The sequence below is a fragment of the Oncorhynchus clarkii genome, chromosome 30 (genome assembly GCF_045791955.1).
Source record: "Oncorhynchus clarkii lewisi isolate Uvic-CL-2024 chromosome 30, UVic_Ocla_1.0, whole genome shotgun sequence".
NCBI classification, from domain to species: Eukaryota; Metazoa; Chordata; class Actinopteri; order Salmoniformes; family Salmonidae; genus Oncorhynchus; species Oncorhynchus clarkii.
This window is the reverse complement of record NC_092176.1, coordinates 402,501-429,948: the sequence shown is the minus strand read 5'-3', so window position 1 is coordinate 429,948 and position 27,448 is coordinate 402,501. Positions and strand designations below refer to the sequence as shown.

Below are 27,448 nucleotides of genomic sequence, written 5' to 3'. Positions count from 1 at the left end.
TAGGTCTTGAAATACATCCACAGGTACACCTCCAATTGATTCAAATTATGTAAATTCGCCTATCAGAAGCTTCTAAAGCCATGGCATAATTTTCTGGAATTTTCCAAGCTGTAAAAGCACAGTCAACTTAGTATATGTAAACTTCTGACCCACTGCAATTGTGATACAGTGAATTAATTATAAGTGAAATAATCTGTCTGTAAACAATTATTGGAAACATTGCTTGTGTCTTGCACAAAGTAGATGTCCTAACCGACTTTACTAGACTTTACCGACTCTACTAGATGTAGGTAGAGTTATTAAATTGACTATGCATAGATGATAACAACAGAGAGTAGCAGCGGTGTAAAAGGGGAGAGGGGGGGCATAGACGTATTAATGTGTCTAAAAGATCCAAAATGTCCCAGATAATATGCAAATCATGTTAAATAGTTATATTTTCCATCAGTGCAGCAAGCTCTATCAAGTACTGTTGAAAGTCTATTTGATCTGTGGGTATATGTCGACACCCAGTGTTTGTAAGGTTGATTTCTCCCTAACCATCATTTTTATCTTCCCCTGGCTGTTTGTTGTGAGTGCTATATTACATAATGTTGCCCATGCGCAAAAGCGCCATGTTGGAGGAAATTGCTGGGAACGAGAAGCGCTGATACAAATCCGTGTTTTGTTATCCAATTTATCTGATGTTTATCTACGTTTATTTTGAAATTCAAATGATTTCCTTATGTTATTTTAAATGATCGAACAAAGAAGCACGGACGATCAGCACAATTCGAGCGCAAATGCAAAAGCAGAAATACCGCGTTTGCAGGGTATGTGGATGAGGCCGAGACGGGAGGCTAGCGTAGTTTGGGAAGCTAGTGCAGCCTGCCTGCCAGCTAGCCAGCGAAATAGCTTAATCGACGGGCTTAAACTGCTTTTGATTAATATCAGGCAAAATAACAGTGGATAGTTAGCTAACGTTAGCTATGTTATCAAGACCATGTGAACATTTGGACTGAGAATAACAGCTAATTTCTGTTGACATCTTCGTTTTGAGAAGCCAAAGCCAGCACGTTAGCTAACTGGTTGTAGCAACAATAGCATCTTGTGACCGACTACCAGATAATGTTTTATTATTGTGCATTGGGTTACTTTAGTTACCGTAACTAGCTACTGTTGAAATAGCTGACTAAACTCCACTCCGTAGCAGTTGATCAGAAGCATCCTTCACCGTGGAGTTTAGTCCGCTAATTTAGCTGTAATGTTAGACGTGATTTGACCCAAGTCGGCCACAATAGTAGTTTTGACCTATGTGATGCTAGACACAATAAGGATTAGTCACTGGAATTTGTGGTTGCCTTCAAAATACGTTCCCTCCATTTGAGGGTGATGCAAGTGGATACAAATAGTGGAATCGTTGCACATTTGATCTAGATCATGTTAAACAAGTTTGGAATGTTGCCATATAAATTGAACAAAAGATAATTACATAATTTGACTTAGAAAAATCGAATGTTGAAATCACACTGTGGCTATATTAGACATCAGAATTCCCTTACAAAAAAGATTGCACTTAGAGTATGAGTATACTCCGAGTATGTTGCAAATACTGCATCATAAATATAAATATGTGTAACTGCAGTTACAGTTCAGTATAACTGCAATTACTGCGTCCAAAATACCACTGTCGACTGCTGTTACTGCACTTTTACCGCAGTTTCAAAACTGCCATCTTTTTTTGTAAAGGTTGAATTGGGGGCATACTTATATTTCACTGTACATTACATTTTAATGACCAAAGACATGACATTTCTACCTTTTTAGATTTTGTGGCATAGAGAAAGTTGACATATCAGACAAGAGGAGATGATATAAATAATAATCTGAGCAAAGGATAATGTTTTGGGATTTTCACCCTCCAAACATCATTTCCTAAAGATCTTAGTGATGAAATGCCTATGTATGTTATGTTGTAAATGTGAACATGAATTAATGCCCCCATTTCTGATTACTCTGATGTGTTTCTTGAGATGTCGTCATTGTGGTTTTACAGACGTGTTTAATACGTTTTATGTACACACCTTTTATTAGAATATTTATGAAATGCACATTGTTATATTTGGTAGCACTTTTTTTTCCCCTCGACTCGAACCTCATTCGATGCATTGGAACAGATGTGTGTGGAGCTATGTCTACATAAGGGTGCACATTTTAAACTCACAAAAGCTCTAAGGAAGGCCCTCGAGTCCGATAGTATCACTGCTCTTTAATAAGCTTTACCTATCGAGAGCGGTGTGTGGGGTTCTTCTTTTTTCTTATGCGATATTGGTCAAATACACTGAACAAAAATCTAAATGCAACATGCAAGAATTTAAAAGATGTTACAGTTCATATAAGAAAATCAGTCAATTGAAATAAATTCATTAGGCCCTGGGAATACAGATCTGTTGGTCACAAATACCTTAAAAAAAAAACAAATTAAAGGTAGGGGTGTGGATACACTTAAAAAAAAAGTCAGTATCTGGTGTGACCACTCCTCTTTAATGGCAGCTCGAAGTTGCTGGATATTGGCGGGAACTGGAACACACTGTTGTACACGTCAGTCCAGACCATCCCAAACATGCTCAATGAGTTATATGTCTGGTGGGTATGCAGGCAATGGAAGAACTGGGACATTTTCAGCTTCTAGGAATTGTGTACAGATCCTTGTGACATGGGGCCGTGCATTATCATGCCGAAACATGAGGTGATGGCGGCGGATGAATGGCATGACAATGGGCCTCAGGATCTCGTCACTATCTCTGTGCATTCAAATTGCAATCGATTAATATGCAATTGTATTCATTGTCCTTAGCTTATGCCTGCCAATACCATAACCCCACCACCATGGGGCACTCTTATTCACAACGTTGGCATCAGCAAACTGCTCGCCCACATGACTCGATACACGCTGCCTGCCATTTGCTCGGTACAGTTGAAGCCGGGATTAATCTGTCAAGAACACACAGGGTGCCAGTGGCCATCTAAAGTGTTTGTCCACTGAAGTAAGTTACGACGCCAAACTGCAGTTAGGTCAAGCCCCTGGTGAGGACACTGAGCACACAGATGAGCTTCCCTGAGATTTCTGACAGTTTGTGCAGAAATTCTTCAGTTGTGCAAACCCACAGTTTCATCAGCTGTCTGGGTGGCTGGTCTCAGACAATCCCGCATGTGAAGAAGCCGGACTTGGGGGTCATGGGCTGGCGAGGTTACACGTGGTCTGCGGTTGTGAGGCCTATTGGATGTACTGCCAAATTCTCTAAAAATATGTTGTAGGTGGCATATGGTAGAGAAATTAACATTAAATTATCTGGCAACAGCTCTGGTGGACATTCCTGAATTCAGCATGCCAATTGCGCGCTCCCTCAATTGGAGAGATCTGTGGCATTGTGTTGTCACAAAACTTCACATTTTAGATTGGCCTTTTATTGTCCCCAGCACTTGATATGCCACACCTGTTAGGTGGCTGGATTATCTTGGCAAATGAGAAAAGATCACTAACAGGGATGTAACCAAATTTGTGTTCAAAATTTGAGAGAAATAAGCTTTTTGTGCATATGGAACATTTCTGGGATCTTTTATTTCAGCTCATGTAAAGTGTTGGTTTCATGTTGCGTTTATATTTTTTGTTCAGTGTATGTACAGTGCCATAATAACCCACTCTTGTCCTCTTTTTCCCTTAATCCTAGCCCTTGAAGCGGTGGGTTTTGGGGGCACAGCAAGTGTGACTATCCATTTAATTTTGTTCTGGGATGACTTGGACAACTAGACAACCAGAGTGACAGTGACTGGAGAGGAAACAAACACCCTCTCATATCGAAATCTTTCTTATGCGTTGCTCCACACTTTAAACAAGACAAAACAGCAACATTTATAGTTTGGACAATTTTATTTATTGCCTATACGGAGTAGTATACTCTAGTGGTCCTCAGGATGTCTATCACCAACATGCCTACGAGTAACGACGCTTGCCTGAGCATTGTACACAGCTTGATGTGTCATAGGCAAGGGGCAGAGAGTGAGACCTTTGCCAAGCGAGCAATAGAAAGTCTAGTGAAAAAGCTGAAGGAGAAGAAGGATGAACTGGACTCCCTTATCACAGCCATCACCACCAATGGAGCTCACCCCAGCAAGTGTGTCACCATCCAGCGGACTCTGGATGGCCGCCTGCAGGTAGGGAGTACACCACTATCTGGGGATCAAGGGTGTATTTACTAGTGCACACCGAAGCAAAACATGTAGTAACAGAAAATGTTTTGCAACCAAAACGATCCTTTGTCATTGTTCAAGTTAGTCCCGTTTGCTTCTTTGGTTCTTAGTGAACCTAGTGAATACACCCCTGGGATAAGCGGCAAAGGTTAAAATGGTGAGATGAGATGGCATTATGAGTGGGGATCTTGTAAAGGTGAAAAGTATAGGGTATGAGACCTGTTAGCACTTTTGGGTGAAGAAGAAAGTATTTATTTAGTTAAATCAATGGGTTTAATTTTATGTTCTCAGGTAGCAGGGCGTAAAGGGTTCCCCCACGTGATCTACACTCGGTTGTGGAGATGGCCCGATCTGCATAAAAATGAACTGAAGCATGTCAAATACTGCCAGTTTGCGTTTGACCTGAAGTGTGACAATGTCTGCGTGAACCCCTACCACTATGACCGGGTGGTGTCTCCGGGTATTGGTGAGTGCACTGATGCCTCTTGGGTTAGTTAATTATTTTTACTGTTTAACTCTTTTGAGTGATCTTTTTCATTTTATTTCACAGACCTATCAAGCTTGACTCTTACCAGCACAGGTAAGTTACCTCCGTTTTGATAGTTGTATACTTTTTTAATGGAATTATCTTCTGTTAATGTATGTTTTGTTTGTTGTTGACTTGTATCATGACTGCTGCTCTCTATGTGCTCTCAGCTACCAGCCTGGGACTGATGGTTAAAGATGAGTACGACTTTGACGGCCAGCCCCAGCTGCCCCCCATGGACGGGGGTCACTCCCTCCAAACCATCCAGCATCCCCCCCTCAGCCGAGTTGGGCCCCCCTCGGAGCCCTTCAGCACCGCTGGCCTGCTGCCCCTCGCTGATGCCCGCACCACCTCCGCCTTCCCCAGCATCTCTGTTGGATCTGGAAGTGAGGGCCTACTCCACCACCCTATCCACTTTATCTCCCCTAATTTTATGGCTCTTTGTATCCTCCTCACCCAAATCATTAGAGGTCATAGGCAAGGTTTGGGTGGTATATTTGGCTACAGCTTATCTACTTGTGGCTTGTTGACAGAGGAGGACAACACCCTAAATTAGTCATCTCACAGTAATGTCAAACTCATTCTGCAATGTAATGTTATGTTGCCCACCTGTGGTCACTTTCTCTTTTCCCGCTAGTTGGCTATTATTTACACCCCGACTTTCCCAGACCCTCTTTGAAATGTATCGCAGCTTATTTACTAGCTGTACAATTCTCATCTGGAAGAATCCACCTGTGCCCTTACAGATGCCACCTCCACCTGGACGAGAAACAGCAGCTTCATGCCCAACATGCCTCACCATCAGAATGGGCACCTGCAACACCACCCACCCATGCCTCATCCAGGGCACTACTGTGAGTCCATGCCACCATCAAGATTACTCTCTGTAGTAGTAGAACATGCATTTCACTTTTAGAACATATAATGCTATATAACATATAACTCAGAACTGGGTTGAAGGAGTTACGTTCCAAGATTTAACATTGCTGCTTTCATGTCACCTTTGTAGGGCCTGTGCACGAGCATGGCTTCCAGCCACCCATATCCAACCATCCAGGTTAGTGAAGTACAACACCTATATTCACCCGACAAGATGTTAAGAGTGCCGTAAGTGGGTCTGGAGAGGACTGAGTTTGGGGTGTTGTTGCTGTGGTCTGTTGCAGCGCCCGATTACTGGTGCTCCACCGCTTACTTTGAGATGGACGTGCAGGTGGGCGAGACCTTCAAGGTGCCCTCCACTTGCCCTGTCGTGACCGTGGATGGCTACGTGGACCCTTCGGGTGGAGACCGCTTCTGTCTGGGCCAGCTGAGCAACGTGCACCGGACAGAGGCCATTGAAAGAGCCAGGTACGGCGTCCCAGCCTACTACCCCCCCTTACCGTTTAACTATGATGAGCTTCTAGCTCTGAATGGAGGTGAATTCATGACATTGCCAGAAGAGTATTTGGTCACCCCACTGATAATAACTGCTGTTTTTTTTTCCCTTCAAGGCTCCACATCGGGAAGGGAATCCAGCTGGAGTGCAAAGGTGAAGGGGATGTGTGGGTTCGTTGCCATAGCGACCACGCGGTGTTTGTGCAGAGCTACTACCTGGACAGGGAAGCCGGCCGTGCCCCCGGCGACGCCGTGCACAAGATCTACCCCAGCGCCTACATCAAGGGAGGTCCCAACTCCTCTGTTTGCTTAGCTTTACCAATGTGTTCATTGTGTTGTTATCCACCCCCTGGTGTCCAAGCTGTGAATTGCATGTCGCTGGTAGTAAATGTACACTACATGACCAAAAGTATGTGGACACTTGCTCGATTATCTCATTCCAAAATCATTGGTATTAATATGGAGTTGGTCCCCCTTTGCTGCTATAACAGCCTCCACTTTTCTGGGAAGGCTTTCCACTAATGTTGGAACATTGCTGCGCTTCCTTCAATTCAGTCACAAGAGCATTAGTGAGGTCAGGCACTGATGTTGGGTGATTATGCCTGGCTTGCAGTCGGCGTTCCAATTCATCCCAAAGGTGTTAGATGGGGTTGAGGTCAGGGCTCTGCAGGCCAGTCAAGTTCTTCCACACCGATCTCAACAAACCATTTCTGTATGGACCTCGCTTTGTGCACGTGGGCATTGTCATGCTGAAACAGGAAAGGCCTTCCCCAAACTGTTGCCACAAAGTTGAAGCACAGAATATTCTAGAATGTTATTGTATGCTGTAGCGTTAAGATTTCCCTTCACTGGAACTAAGGGGCCTAGGTCGAACCATGAAAACCAGCCCCATACCATTATTCATCATCCACCAAACTTTACAGTTGCCACTATGCATTGGGGCAGGTAGCGTTCTCCTGGCATCCACCAAACCCATATTCATCCGTCGGACTCCCAGATGGTGAAGAATAATTCATCACTCCAGAGAAAGCGTTTTCACTGCTTCTGAGTCCAATGGCAGCGAGCTTTACACCACTGCATCGCGCATGGTGATCCTAGGCTTGTGTGCAACTTCTCAGCCATGGAAATGAAGCTCCCGACTAACAGTTATAGTGCTGATATTGCTTCCAGAGGCAGTTTGAAACTCGGTTGAAACTTGTTGCAACCGAGGACAGACGATTTTTACACGCTATGCGCTTCAGCACTCAGCGGCCACATTCATTGAGCTTGTGTGGCCTACCACTTCTACGGCTGAGCGGTTGTGGTTCCGAGATGTTTCCACTTCACAATAACAGTACTCCCAGTTAATGGGGCAGCTCTACCATGGCAGAAATTTGACGAACTGACTTGTTGGAAAGGTGGCAATGTTTGTCTATGGTGATTGTATGGCTGTGTTCTCGATTTTATACACCTGTCAGCAACGGGTGTGGCTGAAGTAGTCTAATTCACTAATTTGAAGGGGTGTCCACATACACTATATGTTGGTTTTTGTTTGTTCCCCTTCCCAGGTGTTTGACCTGCATCAGTGCCACAGGCAAATGCAGCAGCAGGCAGCGACGGCGCAGGCGGCAGCCGCAGCTCAGGCTGCCTCTATTGCTGGGAACATCTCTGGGCCGGGCTCCGTGGGAGGCATCGCTCCCGCCATCAGTAAGCAGCACAACACTTCCCTCCTTTGAGCAACACGCACATACTCCCACAGACAGAACACTTGGCTGCTATTGACTCGCACACAACTTCAAACCTGTTACATCACTCACACCACTTTTCTAATAGATATATACAATAGCCCACATAGCCCATTCTAAAGTAATTTACGAATTATCACATCAAAATGCAGCATCGGTCAGTCATTGACGATCCGTAGGAATCCATACCAGTTCTGTAGTTCAGATACCTCATCAGTGTGGATGTATACTGTTGAGACGGAGGGAGGAGGGGAGGTATATCAATGTAATGGAACCCAACTCGGGCTCACTCTCTCCTCACCCAGGCCTTTCGGCAGCAGCCGGCATCGGTGTGGACGACCTGAGGAGACTGTGCATCCTGCGCATGAGCTTTGTCAAGGGCTGGGGCCCCGATTACCCCCGGACGAGTATCAAGGAGACCCCCTGCTGGATTGAGATCCACCTACACCGCGCCCTCCAGCTACTGGACGAGGTGCTGCACACCATGCCCATCGCTGACCCCCAACCCTTGGACTGAACCACCAGACTGACCCCCCTCCCCTGTGACACTTCAGTATGAGAGAACTTGGAATAAGGCGGGGTAGGGGACAGGAGAGACGCCCTGTTTAGCTATACAAGTAAACAAAGACTTGTTTCTCTCTATAGGTCGTTCCTCTTCTTTTTGCCTTCATATTGTCAAGTACGTCCAGGTCAGGACAGAGGCTCTGATGAAGAAAGGGGGCTACTCTTCTCAATCGCCCTGGTGCCCTTCACCAGTGATCCCATCTGGGTAACCTATGCAGTGTTTTCCACAAGCACATGGAGTATTCAGCCAAATAGAAAAAGTAGCCAGCCAGGCTCCCCTGGAGCAGAACAAGCTCTATTTTGGTGGTCTCTGATACATTCTAATGCCTTGATTTCATACAAAATACACAGCAAAAGTATTACATACTTTGAGGTTACCTCCCAGATTGGAAAAGTGTTTATAATTTAAATGACTGAATTTAAGTATTGTTAGTTGTTTAGGATATCGATCATATGATCAGGACTATTTTCTAAGTAAGAACATAAAACCTCTCAACATTTAACCTGCCTTCTCTTGAGCTTAAAGTATTTTACTGCAAGATATGAATTGCCACAATTGTTTGTTCTTCAGATTATATTTTATTAAAACAGAAAAACGAAGTAAATAGCCCTTTTTTTATATATAAATTAAAGGTTAAATGCCATATTAAACAAATGTGTTGAGCACTTTTGTCAAATTACAAAATAGGTCTCTAAAATGAACAACACGCTCAATTAAGTTCTGGGTCCATAGTAAGAGAAGAGAGACAAGATAAGTTACTGAAAGAATTTCAACAAGTGTTCAACTATCTTTGTGAATTGCAGTATGTAATTTATAGTAAAACTCAATAGTTAACCTAATGTCAGTTTGTGACAAGATAAGCTAGTATAGTTTTAGATAATCATTGTACCATCTAAACCGCTCTGAAATCTAATTTCCATGACCATAAATATTATTTCAGCTGTTCGAAAACTAATCTTAATGGGAACCATCTTCCACTTCTGAGACCTTTTTTAAATGTATTTTTTTATAAACCCCCCCTCGTAGAAGACATCTTTTTTTTGTTTTTACAGGTTTTCTTCTACATTTATACAGTGCTTTCATAAAGTATTCAGACCCCTTGACTTTTCCCACATTTTGTTACATTACAGCCTTATTCTAAAATGGATTAAAAAAAAAAATCAGCAATCTGCACAGGTTTAGACCAATTGTATCAAAAAAACAAAATACATTCACATATTCAGACCCTTTGCTATGAGACTAGAAATTGAGCTCCGATGCATCTTATTTCTGTTTTTATTTTATTTAACCAGGCAAGTCAGTTAAGAACAAATTCTTATTTTCAATGACGGCCTAGGAACAGTGGGTTAACAGACCTTGGGGGTTTGAACTTGCAACCTTCCGGTCACTAGTCCAACGCTCTAACCACTAGGCTACCCTGCCGCCCCATTGATCATCCTTGAAGTTTGAAAGGCACACCCCTGTCTATATAAGGTCCCACAGTTGACAGTGCATGTCAGTGCAAAAACCAAGCCATGAGGTCAAAGGAATTGTAGAGCTCAGAGAGGATTGTGTAGGGCGGCAAGCTGAGATCTACTGCTCAGATTTTCTTTTCACATTAACCTCACACAAACAGTTTTGTAGGAATGAGGTTTTGGCAGTAAGCCTAATATATTATCACAGCATACTGGCTATATGATTGGCCTGCCAATATTGTTAATCAGACCATATTATATTTCAAAACTCGAGCTTTGTTAACAAAATAGATCAGTTGGTTTAGCACTTGTGAGGCACTGTGGAGCATGAATTGAAATAATTGGCTTTTTTATTTTACTGGACTGATGGAACCTGCATCTGATGGTCGAGGTCAAATCACAACGTCAGTGATCTTCAGGTCGAAAAGTCGGAGCTCTAGAAAGATGCCCAAGTTTCCGACTTGGAATTCGGAGTTGGATGACCGTACTGAACGATTTTTCCCAACTGCCTCTCGCTCCCTCCCTTTCCTCCGGTGAGACTGACCAGAGAGGGGACACAGTCTTCCACCTGATGGCGAAACTCGAGTCGCATCGCATCTGCCTCATTCACAAATTCATGTTGTTCCTATGACCAGAGAAAGTAAAATTCCTTCAAATTAAAATCGACACGAGCTGCTAATAATAATAAGACGCAGGGCTATCGATGCTTGGCTACTCATTCGTTGCAGCTGCAGCACGAGCGAAATACGGAGAAGTGCATTTTGTAAGTGTTGAATAAAAACAGTGACAGTGCTGAATATAAACTTAAACATGAACTCACTCATAAAAACAGCAGCTCTTTGCTGTATTCGTTGACAGTCTCTCTGTGTTCATGGTTTTAAAAGTGATTCAATCTTACGTAGGCTAGTAGCCTATTAAACTTGGCTGTGGCCAGGGTCATGGAAGCTCTGTAGCCACCGTGATTTGAGCTATCTGAATGGGCAGCGCAGTAGGTGCACTCGATTTAGTCACAGATTCGTCAGTCTGCAGAGTAGGCAGTGTTTGTCTCATGGGAACACTTTGCTTACCTGGTGCGCAGGACTTTTGAATCAAGTGCACCTATCTGTGAGCTGCTCTGACAGCTGGTGCTTAAAGTTAGAGAGGGAGACATGAGTCACCAGCTTCAGTGATTTTTGCAATTCGTTCCAATCATTGGCAGCAGAGAACTGGAAGGAAAGGCGGCCAAAAGAGGAATTGGCTTTGGGGGTGACCAGTGAAATATACCTGCTGGAGTGGGTGCTACGGGTGGGTGCTGCTATAGTGACCAGTGAGCTGAGATAAGGCGGGGCTTTATAGATGACATGGAGCCAGTGGCGATGAATATGAAGCGAGGGCCAGCCAACGAGAGCAAACAGGTCGCAGTGGTGGGTAGTATATGGGGCTTTGGTGATCATGAAGGAAGGGGTTTTAACATCTTACGGATCCGCCCCTTTTTTCAATATTCGCCTAAAATGACATTCCAAAATCTAACTGCCTGTAGCTCAGACCTTGAAGCAAGGATATGCATATTCTTAGTACCATTTGAAAGGACAAACTTTGATGTTTGTGGAAATGTGAAAGGAATATAGGAGAATATAATACAATAGATCTGGGAAAAGATACAAAGAAAAAACCAACCGGTCTTTTGTATTATTTTTGTACCATCATCTTTGAAATGCTGCTTTGGCAGCAGCTAATGGGGATCCATAATAAATACAAATAGACTGTTCTCTCTGCTACCGCATGGCAAGCGGTACCGGAGCGCCAAGTCTAGGGCCAAAAGGCTTCTCAACAGCTTTTACCCCCAAGCCATAAGACTCCTGAACAGGTAATTAAATGGCTAACCGGACTATTTGCATTGTGTCCCATCACCCGTCACCCCCCAACAACCTCTCTTTTATGCTGCTGCTACTCTCTGTTTACCATCTATGCGTAGTCACTTTAACTATACCTACATGTACATATTACCTTAATTAGCCCAACTAACCAGTGCCCCCCCCCCCCCCCCCCGCACATTAACTCTGTACCGGTACCACCTTGTTGGTTAGGGCTTGTAAGTAAGAATTTCACTGTAAGGCATACACCTGTTGATTTCGGCGCACATGACAAATAAACTTTGATTTGAACCACCTATGAAGAAATTGCCTGTAATATCCAAGGGTTACCGTTAGACTGAAAAGTGGTCCTCTGTAGCTCAGTTGGTAGAACATTGCACTTGCAATGCCAGAATATTGGGTTTGATTTCCAGGACCACCCATATGTAAAATTTATGCATTCATTACTGTAAGTTTGGAAAAAAAGTGTCTGCTACATGGCACATATTATTATTATTATTATTATTATTATTATTATTATTATTATATGAATTCAAGACATTTGAGAGCATCTCAACATGTCTATTATCTGCCAAGTTTCCATGCCAAATGTTCTTTGTCATCAAACTGATTTATTTGATTATTAGTTGAAAGGTTGCCCAATAGCCCAAATATTTTTCAAAATTAAGTGTTAAGTAATGGGCCATAGAGCCAAGATGTGCCACACCTATTGAAACAGGGTGCTCGTTCCCCTACAATTTGATCAATATTTATTATAAAACTATACAATACAAATACAGAATTGATACCATTAGTGACCTCTTAAAACAATTGGTGCACAATGCCACTGCCTAGAGCCATATAAGCACTCTCATGTAGATGGGAAAGAGTAGAACGTCTTGAAATGCCTGCAGTATCTATGGTGTTGTTATTAATTATACCCAGCGGGCAAAACTGGTTGCAACAACATCATTATGACGTCTTTTATGAAATCATGGTCAAGTTGAATACTAGTTGTATTAGAACGTTTTTGTATCGCTGTTTAGCAACCAGAAACATGTATCTTTATCTTGTTGTAACCTGGTTATCTGACCAAATGAAAATATGATGGAGTCCCCACAATGTCTTGATCTCATCATGAGAAAGACATCTTTACCTGCTTGTAACAGTGATCAGTTGGTTGTAAAGTGTGCCCACTGGGTATTTTCAGGTGGGATGTACAAGTGACAACAGGAAGAACTGACAAATCCACTGACTCCCAAACAGATGTGGTTCGAAAGAAAATATTTTCAATTTATTGGATTCAGAAAAAAACACTGTGCTCTTAAAGTTACATCAGAATGTGCATACTTCAGTGGTTCTTCCTGTGTAATCTCCTCTCCAACTTCAGTACATCCCGCTCTCTCTGTCTCTTTTCCACTCTGGCCAGAGTTTGTTGCACATTCTTGCAAGGCACCTCTGTTTTAGATCTATGCAAAAGGGAGAGAGAAACAAAAGACATAAACATGTTCATACCATGTATAGCTAACTAATAACTAATTTTGAAAGAAGAAAAAAAGAAAATCAACTCATAGAATAGTTTGCTCTAAAATATGAACACTTGTACTGTAAATCAGTTCTGGCACCTTTTTTATTCCTCTTCAAGCATTACTGAATGTGTCAGAATTAGAGGCTTAGAAATAAATTCCATTTCAGTATTGGGTCAGTATTTCAGTCACATTGATGTTTGGGCCTTTCTTTTATTGAAATGGTATAAAATGTTATATTCAGAAAATACACTGCTCAAAAAAATAAAGGGAACACTAAAATAACACATCCTAGATCTGAATGAATGAAATATTCTTATTAAAGACTTTTTTCATTACATAGTTGAATGTGCTGACAACAAAATCACACAAAAATTATCAATGGATATCAAATTTATCAACCCATGGAGGTCTGGATTTGGATTCACACTCAAAATTAAAGTGGAAAACCACACTACTGGCTGGTCCAACTTTGATGTAATGTCATTAAAACAAGTCAAAAAGAGGCTCAGTAGTGTGTGTGGCCTCCACGTGCCTGTATGACCTCCCTACAACGCCTGGGCATGCTCCCGATGGGGTGGCGGATGGTCTCCTGAGGAATCTCCTCCCAGATCTGGACTAAAGCATCCGCCAACTCCTGGACAGTCTGTGGTGGATGGAGTGAGACATGATGTCCCAGATGTGCTCAATTGGATTCAGGTCTGGGGAACGGGCGGGCCAGTCCATAGCATCAATACCTTCCTCTTGCAGGAACTGCTGACACACTCCAGCCACATGAGGTCTAGCATTGTCTTGCACTAGGAGGAACCCAGGGCCAACCACACCAGCATATGGTCTCACAAGGGGTCTGAGGATCTCATCTCGGTACCTAATGGCAGTCAGGCTACCTCTGGCGAGCACATGGAGGGCTGTGCGGCCCCCCAAAGAAATGCCACCCCACACCATGACTGACCCACCGCCAAACCGGTCATGCTGGAGGATGTTGCAGGCAGCAGAACGTTCTCCACGGCGTCTCCAGACTCTGTCACGTCTGTCACATGTGCTCAGTGTGAACCTGCTTTCATCTGTTAAGAGTACAGGGCGCCAGTAGCGGATTTGCCAATCTTGGTGTTCTCTGGCAAATGACAAACGTCCTGCACGGTGTTGGGCTGTAGCACAACCCCCACCTGTGGACGTCGGGCCCTCATGGAGTCTGTTTCTGACCGTTTGAGCAGACATATGCACATTTGTGGCCTGCTGGAGGTCATTTTGCAGGGCTCTGGCAGTGCTCCTCCTTGCACAAAGGCGGAAGGTCCTGCTGCTGGGTTGTTGCCCTCCTACGGCCTCCTCCACATCTCCTGATGTACTGACCTGTCTCCTGGTAGCACCTCCATGCTCTGGACACTACGCTGACAGACACAGCAAACCTTCTTGCCACAGCTCGCATTGATGTGCCATCCTGGATGAGCTGCACTACCTGAGCCACTTGTGTGGGTTGTAGACTCCGTCTCATGCTACCACTAGAGTGAAAGCACCGCCAGCATTCAAAAGTGACCAAAACATCAGCCAGGAAGCATAGGAACTGAGAAGTGGTCTGTGGTCCCCACCTGCAGAACCACTCCTTTATTGGGGGTGTCTTTCTAATTGCCTATAATTTCCACCTGTTGTCTATTCCATTTGCACAACAGCATGTGACATTTATTGTCAATCAGTGTTGCTTCCTAAGTGGACAGTTTAATTTCACAGAAGTGTGATTGACTTGGAGTTACATTGTGTTGTTTAAGTGTTCCCTTTATTTTTTTGAGCAGTGTATCTACTGTAAATCACATATAGATATGCTACTTATTTTACTTTTTTAACATGCACAGAAAGAAACCACATCCATGTTCTCTATTTGGTAGGTATTTTCATTATTAAACATGCAATGTATTACACATAGAGAAAAGTACACTGTGAATTCAGCACCACGGACAGAACTCTTGTTAATGGGTATGCACAAAAACACAAGAAAGAGAGAGCTCAAGTCTAGTGGGTCACCCTTAAACACTGGAAGGTGGTAATGAGCACAACCTTTGCTGCTTTACCAGCATTTCAGTGATAGCATTTTGGTGTAGTGTAATGTTGATCTGGGTTGATAGGCCTTCCTCCCCTAGTTGGAAGTTGCAGCTGTCTATCTTTTGGTCTTACAGCAGGATCTGCCTGTGTGTTGGTTGACCTACGATGAACAGAGCGGTATGTGGAGGTAGCACTTTGTTGCAACATACTACTTTGCCCCGAGCCCTGTGAAGTATGCACAGATGTGGTGAACAATGGGAATCCCACGTCAGCCATGGTGTATGATTGTTTGCTATGGAGACCTGTGACAACCTGAGTGGTGGGCACCTCTTTTCATAGAGCAACCTTCCCTGAGGTGTCCTCAGGCATTCCCATTGCATTCAGGTAATCGTTCATTCCATCATCTGATTTGTTTCCCATTCCTTGGGTAGCTTCATACTCATGGAATACATCCAACTTAGTACTGTTAGACAATATTTCAGCTTCAAACCTTAATTATTCCTTTTGTGCTTTGGGTTGAGCCTCCTGTTCCTCCAATGATGGTTTCCTTTTCAGTGCTTCAACTTGAACAAGTAAGGTTGCCTTTTCAGCTTTCAAATTGAGCCTGATAGAAGATGTGGTGGATTGTCCTGAGCGCCTGTTGTGTTGTGATCCATTTCCATGTTTTGATGAGATATTTGAGATGCTGACCCTTGGCTGGACCTCCTCATCAGTTTTGTTAGCCGCTGAGCATTGATGTGCTTCTTCCATGTGTCTACTGTGGCTGCAAAATTATCCAGTGTTGCTGCTTTCCGCCATACCATTGATCCTTTTCTGCCTATGTCAGCAGGTAACAAAGCCTTTATGAACCATTGAGAAACCAACTTTGAGAAATCAGTTTACATCTTTGTGTCAACTAATTCAACATTTCCATTATCCCCCATAAACTGTGTGATATCATTTCTCGTTTTAGTAAGTGCACCGAGCTTAGCACTTCTAGATCTTTTTTTATTTTTGCAGTTTCCATTGTATCCACTGTAAAGGCACTTACAGTTGAAGTCGGAAGTTTACATTTAAAAGTCATTAAAACTTGTTTTTCAACCACTCCACACATTTTTTGTTAGCAAACTATAGTTAACAAACTATGGGTTAAGACATCTACTTTGTGCATGACACAAGGAATTCTTCCAACAATTGTTTGCAGACAGATTATTTCACTTAATCACAATTCCAGTGGGACAGAAGTTTACATATACTAAGTTGGCTGTGCTTTTGAACAGCTTGGAAAATTCCAGAAAATTATGCCATGGTTTTGCTAATTGACATCATTTCAGTCAATTGGAGGTGTACCTGTGGATGTATTTCAAGGCCTACCTTCAAACTCAGTGCCTCTTTGCTTGACATCATGGAAAAATCAAAAGAAATCAGAGATGAATGTACTTTGGTATAAAACGTGCAAATCAATCTCAGAACAACAGCAAAGGATCTTGTGAAGATGCTGGAGGAAACCGGTACAAAAGTATCTTTATCCACAGTAAAACGAGTCCTATATCGACATAACCCGAAAGGCTGTACAGCAAGGAAGAAGCCAATGCTCCAAAACTGCCATAAAAAAATGCCAGACTGCGGTTTGAAACTGCACATGGGGACAATGATTGTTTTTTTTTTTAGAAATGTCCTCTGGTCTGATGAAACAAAAATAGAACTGTTTGGCCATAATGACCATTGTTATGTTTGGAGGTAAAAGGGGGAGGCTTGCAAGCCGAAGAACACCATCCCAACCGTGAAGCACGGGGATGGCAGCATCATGTTGTGGGGTGGTTTGTGGTGGTTTGCGGATATATTGGATATATTGAAGCAACATCTCAAGACATCAGTCAGGAAGTTAAAGCTTGCTCGCAAATGGGTCTTCCAAATGAACAATGACCCCAAGCATACTTCCAAAGTTGTGACAAAATGGCTTAAGGACAACAAAGTCAAGGTATTGGAGTGGCCATCACAAAGCCCTGACCTCAATCCTATAGAAAATGTGTGGGCAGAACTGAAAAAGCATGTGCGTGCATTGAGGCCTACAAACCTGAATCAGTTACACCAGCTCTGTCAGGAGGAATGTGCCAAAATTCACCCAACTTATTGTGGGAAGCTTGTGGAAGGCTACCGGAAACGTTTGACCCAAGTTAAACAATTTAAAGTTAGTGCTACCAAATACTAATTGAGTGTATGTAAACTTCTGACCCACTGGGAATGGGATGAAAGAAATAAAACATTTCACATTCTTAAAATAAAGTTGTGATCTAACTGACCTAAGACAGGGAATTTTGTCAGGAATTGTGAAAAACAGAGTTTAAATGTATTTGGCTAAGGTGTATGTAAACTTGTAACTTCAAATGTAACCCTGAACATCAAATCCCATTCAATTCCATTGATTTGCAACACCAGCACAGTATGAACACATTTTAGCACGGCACAGCTTAATGAATGAGCATTATCCAACAGACACAACAGCCAATGAGCAAAGCGTTCACTTTTATATCCGGAGCTCTTAACACAGACTTCAAACCCAACAAGACACACACAATTCAAACTCCACAATTCATCCAACACCTCAAGCAGATTGAGCAATTGAAAGAGAAACCGCACTTCATTCCCCTCTCTCTACAGTGAGTAGCGCAAAGAGCAAATCAAACAGTCAGAGAGCTACAATAGCGTCAGTCGCTTTGTCACTTGGAATATACAGGGGCTCCCGATAGGCGCAGCGGTCTAAGTCACTGCATCTCAGCGCTAGAGGCGTCACCTCAGACCCTGGTTTGATTCCAGGCTGTATCACAACTGGCTGTGATTGGGAGTCCCATTGGCCCAGTGTCGTTAGGGTTTGGCCCAGGGTAGGCCGTCATTGTAAATAAGAATTTGTTCTTGACTGACTTGCCTAGTTAAATAAAGATTAAATAAAATAAAAGAGTAGCAGCGCTTGTTTATCCTTGTTTGGATGAAGTCTTTACTTTTGATGTTTGATCTCGCTGATAAACCATTCATCGGCGTTCCATCCAGCTGAAGTTTTTTTACAAATATAAAGGCAATTCGTAATCCAATTCCAAACTAGCCTTGAGGCCACAGATATGTGATGCCTCCATCAGACATGCTTCCAAAACAACCACAAAACAGGGAATCCAAAGCACCAATCGTGTAAAAACAAACATACTTTTATTTTCCAAACAAAGGTAATTTTGTATGCTATAATCCGTCAATGATGATCAAAGTGATCAAAGTCAAAGCGATCAGATTTAAACGGTAAACAAAAAGTGTAGACTAATAGCAGCTTTCTTACTTCCAAGTATTTTTTATTTTAGGGGTGGATCAGCTTAATATTGTGGAAAGATTGTTGCTTCCATCAATGTAATTGTCTGCATCATTTCCAATCCCCCATATATTTTTGGGGTAAATATATATCCATATACATACACGCATGCATAGATATTGTGACGGCCCTGAATTATTCTGAACCGTCTCAGTGCAGCTCCTTCCAATAGGGCGCTTTCTGTTATGGGTGTAAGATGGCACAGTGATGGCATCTGTTGGTAAATGTTCATTACTGCAACTCTTGTGTTTTATCGGGGTGCTTGAGATACCCGGATGTGTTGTCATGTACTGAACAAGACTGGTTACTCGCATCAATGCCTCTGTCTCGTCATTTAACATTCAAACATGGTGTCAGAGTCGGATAACTAACCATGCTTTCCGCAAATTAGAGTCACCTGCTCTGGTTTACAAACAAATGCTTATTTGTGTAAAATTTCGCCCGGAATTGGCCTTAGCTAGAGTGAGTTTGCTAGTTAGCTTCAGTGTTGTTAGCACCGGTTAGACATGGCAGCGAACATTCCCCCTCCCGCCATTATGAAGCTCAGCGGGGATTGGAGCACGAACTGGGATACGTTTAGAGGTGAATGGGAGGACTATGCGCTAGCAACGGGACTTCTGGAAAAGGAAGATGAGGTAGTGGCTGCCACTTTGAGGACTATAACGGGAACTGAATGTCGACACGTATACAAACACAACCTGAACCTAACAGCAGCTCAGCAAGGTAACGCTATAGCTATTCTTGATGCTCTTGAACATTACTTTACGCCAGCAAAGAACGTCATCTACGAGCGTTATGTTTTCGGTGGACGGGGAGTCCATTGACAGCTTTGTCACTAGGTTAAGGGAAAAGGCAGCTACATGTGACTATGGTGCTTTAAGAGATTAACTGATCAGAGATAAGATTGTGCTTGGCATAACGGATGAGGGCACCCGCAGACGTTTGCTGAGAGAACGTGACCTGACGCTGGCCTTGGCAGTGGAGACATGCCATGCAGCAGAGCTTACTGATATACGGATAAGGTCCATGGAGCTAGAAAGGCAACATACGGACAATGTCAATGCTACATTCAGGCAGCCAGTAAAGAAATTCCCCTTTGCCACAGCTAATGCTAATACTACAGCCAACTCTGCAGTAGACAACCCCAATACATGCCGATATTGTGGCATTTCTCATGGACGAGGAAAAGAACACTGCCCAGCCTATGGAAAAATATGCAAATCCTGTGGTACAGCTAATCACTTCGCAAGGGTCTGCATGAAAAGCAAGAGAAAGGAGGGTAAAGTGCACTCCATGGAAACAAACACAGATGAAGGGAACGACAGCACAGAGGATGTATATGCTAGCGAGTGCATAGGGGCAGTGAGGGAAAAAGGACAAAAGTGGTTTGTCACTCTGCTACTTAATAATAAACCACAGCAATGCCAGCTAGATTCAGGGGCCACATGCCTTACAGACAAAAGGAGGCTCGCGCCCAGAGACAAACTCACACAGAGTAGCACCAAGCTGAAACTGTATTCAGGCCAGTTCATGACCTCTTTAGGCCTGTTTGTGACAGAGTGTGTTTTACGTGGCCAGAAATACACCCTTGAGTTTGAAATAGTTGAGGCTAGTCAACAGCCATTACTGTCAGGTTCTACATGCGAGCGCCTTGGACTTATTAACTTCACCATCCCAGCTGATCTTAACATTATAGACAAAGTCCAGGCTGGGCCCCTGAGCAAGGAGACCACTCCTAAGCAAGTACCATGATGTCTTCAACGCACCGGTCGAGTCAGTTCCTGGGGAAGTCCACTTTGAGTTGGACGCAGCAATCCAGCCTGTCCAGTGTGCACCCCGCAATGTACCAGTGGCCATGAAAGCAGCTACGAAGGCTCAGCTTGACAAATACGAAGCAGATGGCCACATCATATCCGTCACCGAGCCTACGGACTGGATAAGTAATATGGTTATCGTCAAGAAACCAGACAAGCTACGGATATGCATTGATCCTAAACACCTCAACCGGGCTCTGCGACGTTCACATTACATTATGCCCACGTTGGAGGATGTTCTTTACAAGCTCCCAAAGGCCAGAGTCTTCACGCTCGTGGATGCCAGAGATGCCTTCCTGCAGTGCAAGCTCGACGAGCCCAGCAGCTACATGACCACCTTTTGGACACCCTGGGGCAGGAAGAGGTGGTTGAAGCTTCCGTTTGGTGTCTCCGTGGCTCCAGAGGTGTATCAGCGGAAACAGCATGAGCTGTTGATGGGACTCAGTGGCGTGGAACCCATAGCAGATGACATCCTCGTAGTGGGCTGTGGGGACAGTGATGAGGAGGCAAAATGTGACCATGACGCCAAGCTGCTGGCCCTGATGGTCAGATGCAGACAGGTCAAGCTAAGGCTAAGCATAAAAAAGCTTCAGTTTAAAGTGCCAGAGGTCCGCTTTCATGGGCACATCTTGTCCTCCACCGGATTGAAGGCGGATCCTGAAAAAGTGAAGGCTGTCTTGGAAATGCCCCACCCATCTGACGTGAAGGGAGTGCAGCGCTTCGTCGGATTCGTCACCTATCTGGCCAAATTCCTACCGCGGCTCTCTGAAGTGTGTGAGCCATTGAGGAGGCTCATGGACAAGGACACCATCTGGCATTGGCTCCCAAAACATGACGCAGCGGTGAGGGAAATAAAACAACTGGTCACCCAGACACCTGTACTGCGATACTACAATGTGTCAAAACCTGTCACGATTCAGAGTGACTCAAGCCAGTATGGACTTGGCTGTTGCCTCATGCAGGAGGGCCAGCCTGTGGCATTCGCCTCTAGGGCACTCACCCCAACAGAGCAGAACTATGCCCAGATAGAGAAGGAGTGCCTCAGCATTGTGTTTGCATGCCAACGCTTCCACCACTACCTGTACGGGCGCGACAATATTACCGCAGAGACAGATCACAAGCCCCTTATTGCTATATTCAGCAAGCCTCTCCTAAATGCCCCAAAACTACTGCAGAGCATGCTACTGGCCCTACAAAACTACAACCTCAAGGTGGTGTATAAGCCAGGGCCAGAGATGTATGTGAGTGACACGCTCAGCAGGGCTACTGCATCAGGCACTCACACACGCTCCATGCATGAACAACATGCAGTGTGCAGCTTACAAACAGAGCAAGTGGATGTTGAACACATCAACCAGGCTGACTACCTTAATGTTACGGACCAGCGCCCTATACAAATCAGACAGCACACAGACAGGGACGGGCAACTCCAGGCATTGAGGTCTGTGATTCTGATGGGCTGGCCCGACTGCAGGGAAGAAACTGCTTTAGCCGTCAGAGAATATTGGCCAGTCAGAGGAGCTCAGTGTTCCAAACGGAGTAATATTCAAGAGTCAGAGAGTCGTTATTCCCCGGTCTCTGCGCCCTGAGATGTTGGCGCCTGTGCACTCAAGTCACATAGGAGGTGAGGCCTGTTACAGACAAGCACGTGACACACTGTATTGGCCAGGAATGCAGAGTGAAATCAAAGACTATGTCAGTAAATGCACAATCTGCAATGAATATGCCATTGAGCAACAGAGAGAGAGACGATGATGTCCCACGAGCTACCGATGCGCCCCTGGCAGATAGTAAGTCTAGATCTCTTCCAGCACAGTCGCAAAGACATTCTGCTGGTAGTCGATCATTACTCAGACTTTTGGGAGATCGACCTCCTCCCCGACCTCTCAGCAGAGACAACGATCAAACGCTGCAAGGCTCAGTTTGCCCGCTATGGCCAGCCAGATAGGGTAATTTCAGACAATGGACCCCAATTCTCCGGAGTTGAGTTCCGAAAATGTGCTGCAGGATGGGAATTCGAGCACGTCACTTCATCACCACGACACCCAAAAGCTAATGGGAAGGCAGAGTCCACAGTAAAAATCGCAAAGAACCTCTGCAAAAAGGCTCTGCGAGAGGGCAAAGATGCCTGGAAAGCAATCTTGCAGTGGCGCAATACCCCGACAGAAGGCATGGACAGCAGCCCGGCACAGCGCCTCATGGCACGGTGCTTAAAAGCAGCTCTGCCAGTAGCCAGCACTCTCCTGGAGCCATGTGTGGTGACAGACGTGCTGGTGAAGCTACGTCACAAAAGACAGGTCTCCAAGTTCATCTACGACAAATTGGCAAAAGACTTACCTGAGCTCAGGTTGGGTGAAACGGTGCGAATGAAGCCACTACCAGGGGACCGGACAGGCCTCTGGAGACTCGGATCCTGTGTACAGAAAGTTCCTACTTGGTCGAATGGATCACAGCACATCACTGTACCGTCGTAACAGGGTTGACCTTCGGATTGCTGAGCCAGCACCTACTCAGAACCCTGATGGTCAAAGGGGTCGCATGACAAAAGACAGAACCCCAGCAAGTCACATGGGGCCTGAGGCACTGGGCGAAGAGCCAGGGGATCACAGGTCGGCCGCTCCCTCGCCCATCAATTCTCCCCTTAGACATTCAGGTGACACGCCTGTGCGGGAACCCGCAGTCCTCGCAGACAAGCCCCCTGTCTTTTCACGCTGCGGGTGTCTGTCCCAGCCACCAAAAATACTTAATCTGTAGGTTTCCCATCAGGGATTGTTGACAGAGATAAAAGTGAAGAGAATATCAAAATGTGTTGTTGTTACCTGGAAGAAAAACATTTTTACTAAACTGTTCATGTTGGAAATTGTTACTAGGTTTGTTTTGTTAGTGAATTGACACCTCCTGTCCAATTTTATTAAATGGAAGATGTTATGGGTGTAAGATGGCACAGTGATGCCATCTGTTGGTAAATGTTCATTACTGCAACTCTTGTGTTTACCGGGGTGCTTGAGATACCCGGATGTGTTGTCATGTACTGAATAAGACTGGTTACTCGCATCAATGCCTCTGTCTCGTCATTTAACATTCAAACACTTTCCCTTTAATTCCCAATTAAATAGCCAGCATCAGCTGCGCAAAAGTGGGGTTGTGATGGAGACGTGACTGAGGATGTGTTCAACCCTCAGTTCCCGAAGCTTCTCTATTTCGTTGTTTTGTGGCGGTTAAACGTGTGTTTTGTAGCCTAATAGAGTTTACCCAGGATCGGATCCACTCTTTGCGTCCGTGGACTACACCTCTCCGTTCTTCGTGGCCTTTCTCCGCTGGAGATCTGTTGGCGGATTGGATTGTCTGACTGACCGACTGACTACCACCTTTTTGTATACGGTATTTCGTTTGTTTTGATATGATGTATACCGTGATGATTTATGTAGTTGTAGTTGAGGACTTAGTAAGAGTTGATACACTTTAAAGTTCTGTGGTAATTGTTATATTGATTGTATGATTAATACGGGGTTTACGCTACACTTGAATGAACGGACAAACATTGCGTGACAAAAGTCACTTGAGTTCACTGAACTCCTTTACCGGGCTGGACTCTTTTTAGGCCCTAGGTACAGGACATTTCTGGAGGAACCAGAACTCCTTGTGTTATATTATTATATGTGTGTGTAATCATTGATGTTGCTAATACAACCCACGCAAAATAATATAGTTGTTTTTCTTTCCAATGTTTTAAGGGTTTATGAAAAGTTTATTTCCATCCTGACTTTTACATAAGTCCTTTGTATTGGTGTAGACTTGACGGACCAGATGGGACTCATTCCCACCCAAACTAAAAGGAGAAACCAATGTTTTCTCTGGTAGGCACAACCTACCTGGTGTAACGGATGTGAAACGGCTAGCTTAGTTAGCGTGGGCGCTAAATAGCGTTTCAATCAGTGACGTCACTTGCTCTGAGACCTTGAAGTAGTAGTTCCCCTTGCTCTGCAAGGGCCGCGGCTTTTGTGGAGCGATGGGTAACGATGCTTCGAGGGTGACTGTTGATGTGTGCAGAAGGTCCCTGGTTCGCGCCCGGGTATGGGCGAGGGGACGGTTTAAATTTGTACTGTTACACTGGCACCCCTATAAATAATAACCTCAAGTCAAAACCGTTACAATATACACATATATACATACCTATATAGATATATACTTTAAGAATATACCTTTATTATTCCCACAAACCCTACTACCCTTCCCCCAATTGGAGTAAACTAATTGACAATCTGTTTATACATCTTATATACATTTTACAGACACAATCTATTTTACAATAGTTATATTTAGTTTATTTTTAGTCCTTCCTATTTCTGATGTCCATCCAGTTTGATTTCTGTTTGTAACTGTGCTATTTCACAACATTTCTGAACCTATATACATTCTACAGACCCCGTATGTTTTACATGGTTTATCTTGCTATTACTCCCACCCTTCAGCTCCATTCAACCCCTCCCCCATCTATCTCTCAACATCATCCATTTTGAATTTCTATTTGCCATATATTTTCGACTGTGCTGTGATGCTTCACAAAAGTACTGAACCTTTCTATTCTCACACAGCTTCTACAGATTGTAAATTAAAAATAAACATTTTTGCTAAAATAATTATTATATAATTGATTGATTGACTATGGCTTTTCAAATCACCCAGTATTGCTATCTGCAGCGTTAGTTCTAGGCTAATGTTGCAATTCTTCAGCCATTCCTGGACCTGTGACCAAAAACGAGCCACATATGGACAATACCAAAATAAATTATCTAATGACTCTGCCTCCTCACAGCAGAATCTGCAGAGCTGGGAAGATTGTATCCCCCATATATATAACATTCTATTGGTTGCAAGAATTTTGTACAGTAATTTAAATTGAAAAATTTGTTTTGAATCCGGCGTTGTTTTGCGTAACAATTCATAAACCATGTGCCATGGAATGGGCACATCGCAAATCTCTTCCCAACTATTTTGCAATTTATATAGCACAGCTGTCAGTTTTTTGGTCCTTATATATATGATTTTATTTATCACACCTTTCTTTAACCATTTAAGTTCTTTAATACAGGGCCGACATACAAGTTCCTTCCCCTTCTACTTGTCTCTAACATTTTTGTGTAATACTGCAATTAATTAGTTGTAATTTTGGGTAGAGCAGACATTTCCATATGTCTGTGTTAGCTGCATGTGTGACCTAACTCCACCAGTCCTATTTATGATATCATTCACAAATTCTACCTTTTTTTAAAATTTATTCTAAAAATACATTTTAGAAGAAAAAATATATTTCAGTTGAACCACAATATTTGTATTATTTGTTCTGTCTTTTCAGGTGGATTAAACTGAAATTGCAACCAACTTTCTAAGACTTGTTTTAAAAAAAAAACGATATTTTGGAGATTATTTCCTTATTCAAACAACCAAAAGTGAGCAGGTGTAATCTGAATAAAGGGGAAAAGGCCATTATTGAACATAGGATGAGACATTCCTACCAATTTACTAGAGAACCAGTTTGGATATAAGCATAACTTTTGAATGACTTATGCCTTTAGTGAGAGGTCTAATGCTTTAAAATGTAATAATTTCTGCCCTCTAGTTCCAAGTATTAGCGTAGCGGTCAAAAAACTGTAAGGTATCACCATACCTGAGGCCTAGTTGACCCATTCTGCCAAAAACCTAAATAGGTGAAGGGAAGGGGAAAATGGGGAAAAAAGGAGCGAGACCAGGAAAGGCTCCCTAATGGTTTTAAATACCCATGGTAACCATAATAGAAAACCAAATAACTAAAATTCATCAACCATACTTCTTAGTTCATAATGCAATATTTATACTTATGTTCAATAATAGTTTAACAAAAAAAATACACACACACACACACGACCAAAAGTATGTGGACACTCGTCGAACATCTCATTCCAAAATCATGGGCATTAGTATGGAGTTGGTCCCCCCTTTGCACCTATAACAGCCTCCACTCTTCTGGGAAGGCTTTCCACATGATGGAACATTATTGCGGGGACTTGCTTCCATTCAGCCACAAGGGCATTAGTGTGGTGGGGCCTAATTCAGGCCTCTCTCAAAGGTTCTTCCACACCGATCTCAACAAACAATTTCTGCATGGACTGCGCTTTGTGCACAGGGGCATTGTCATGCTGAAACAGGAAAGCACCTTCCCCAAACTGTGGCAACAAAGTTGGAAGCACGTCTAGAATGTCATTGTATGATGTAGCATTAAGATGTCCCTTCATTTGAACTAAGGGGCATATCCCGAACCATACAAAACAGCCCCAGACCATTATTCCTCCTACACCAAACTTTACAGTTGGCACTATGCATTGGGGCATACCTGCGTTCTCCTGGCATCCGTCAAATCCAAATTCGTCCTTTGGATTTTCAGATGGTGAAGCGTGATTCAATGCATTTCCACTGCTCCAGAGTCCAATGGCTGCGAGCTTTACACCACTCCAGCTGACGCTTATCATTGCACATGGTGATCTAAGGCTTACGTGCGGTTGCTCAGACATGGAACCCCATTTCATGAAGCCCCAACGAACAGTTATTGTGCTGAAGTTGCTTCCAGAGGCAGTTTGGAACTTGGTAGTGAATGTTTCCACGGGGGACAGACAATTTTTACGTGCTACGCACTTCAGCACTCTGCTGTCCTGTTTTGTGAGCTGGTATGGCCTAACACTTCGCAGCTGAGCCTTTGTTGCTCCTAGACATTTCCACTCTCCATTAACAGCACTTATAGTTGACTGGGACAGCTCTAGCAGGGCAGAAATTGTTGGAAATGTGGCATCCTATGACAGTGCCACGTTGAAAGTCACTTAGCTCTTCAGTAAAGACAGTCTACTGCCAATGTTTGTCTATGGATATTGCATGGCTGTGTGCTAGATTTTATACACCTATCAGCAACAGGTTTGGCTGAAATAGCTGAATCCACTAATTTGAAGGGGAGTCCACATACTTTTTTGCCCCACTGTATATACAAAATTATTTAGTCAGAAACCA

The 27,448-nt window shown here is 43.6% G+C and overlaps 1 protein-coding gene and 1 pseudogene across 1 annotated transcript in view; one reads left to right on the top strand and one right to left on the bottom strand.

Moving 5' to 3' along the window:
- The first annotated feature begins 467 nt into the window (after nucleotides 1–467).
- Nucleotides 468–9,023, top strand: LOC139390250 (mothers against decapentaplegic homolog 4-like; annotated as a pseudogene).
- A 3,279-nt stretch (nucleotides 9,024–12,302) lies between these two features.
- The window catches only part of LOC139390249 (HERV-H LTR-associating protein 1), an 84,799-nt gene continuing 69,653 nt past the window's right edge, over nucleotides 12,303–27,448 (bottom strand). The window contains exon 13 of the mRNA XM_071137504.1: nucleotides 12,303–13,174. Within this exon, the coding sequence (XP_070993605.1) occupies nucleotides 13,092–13,174 (83 nt within the window). The 3' untranslated portion in view covers nucleotides 12,303–13,091. The remainder of the gene's footprint in view (nucleotides 13,175–27,448) is intronic.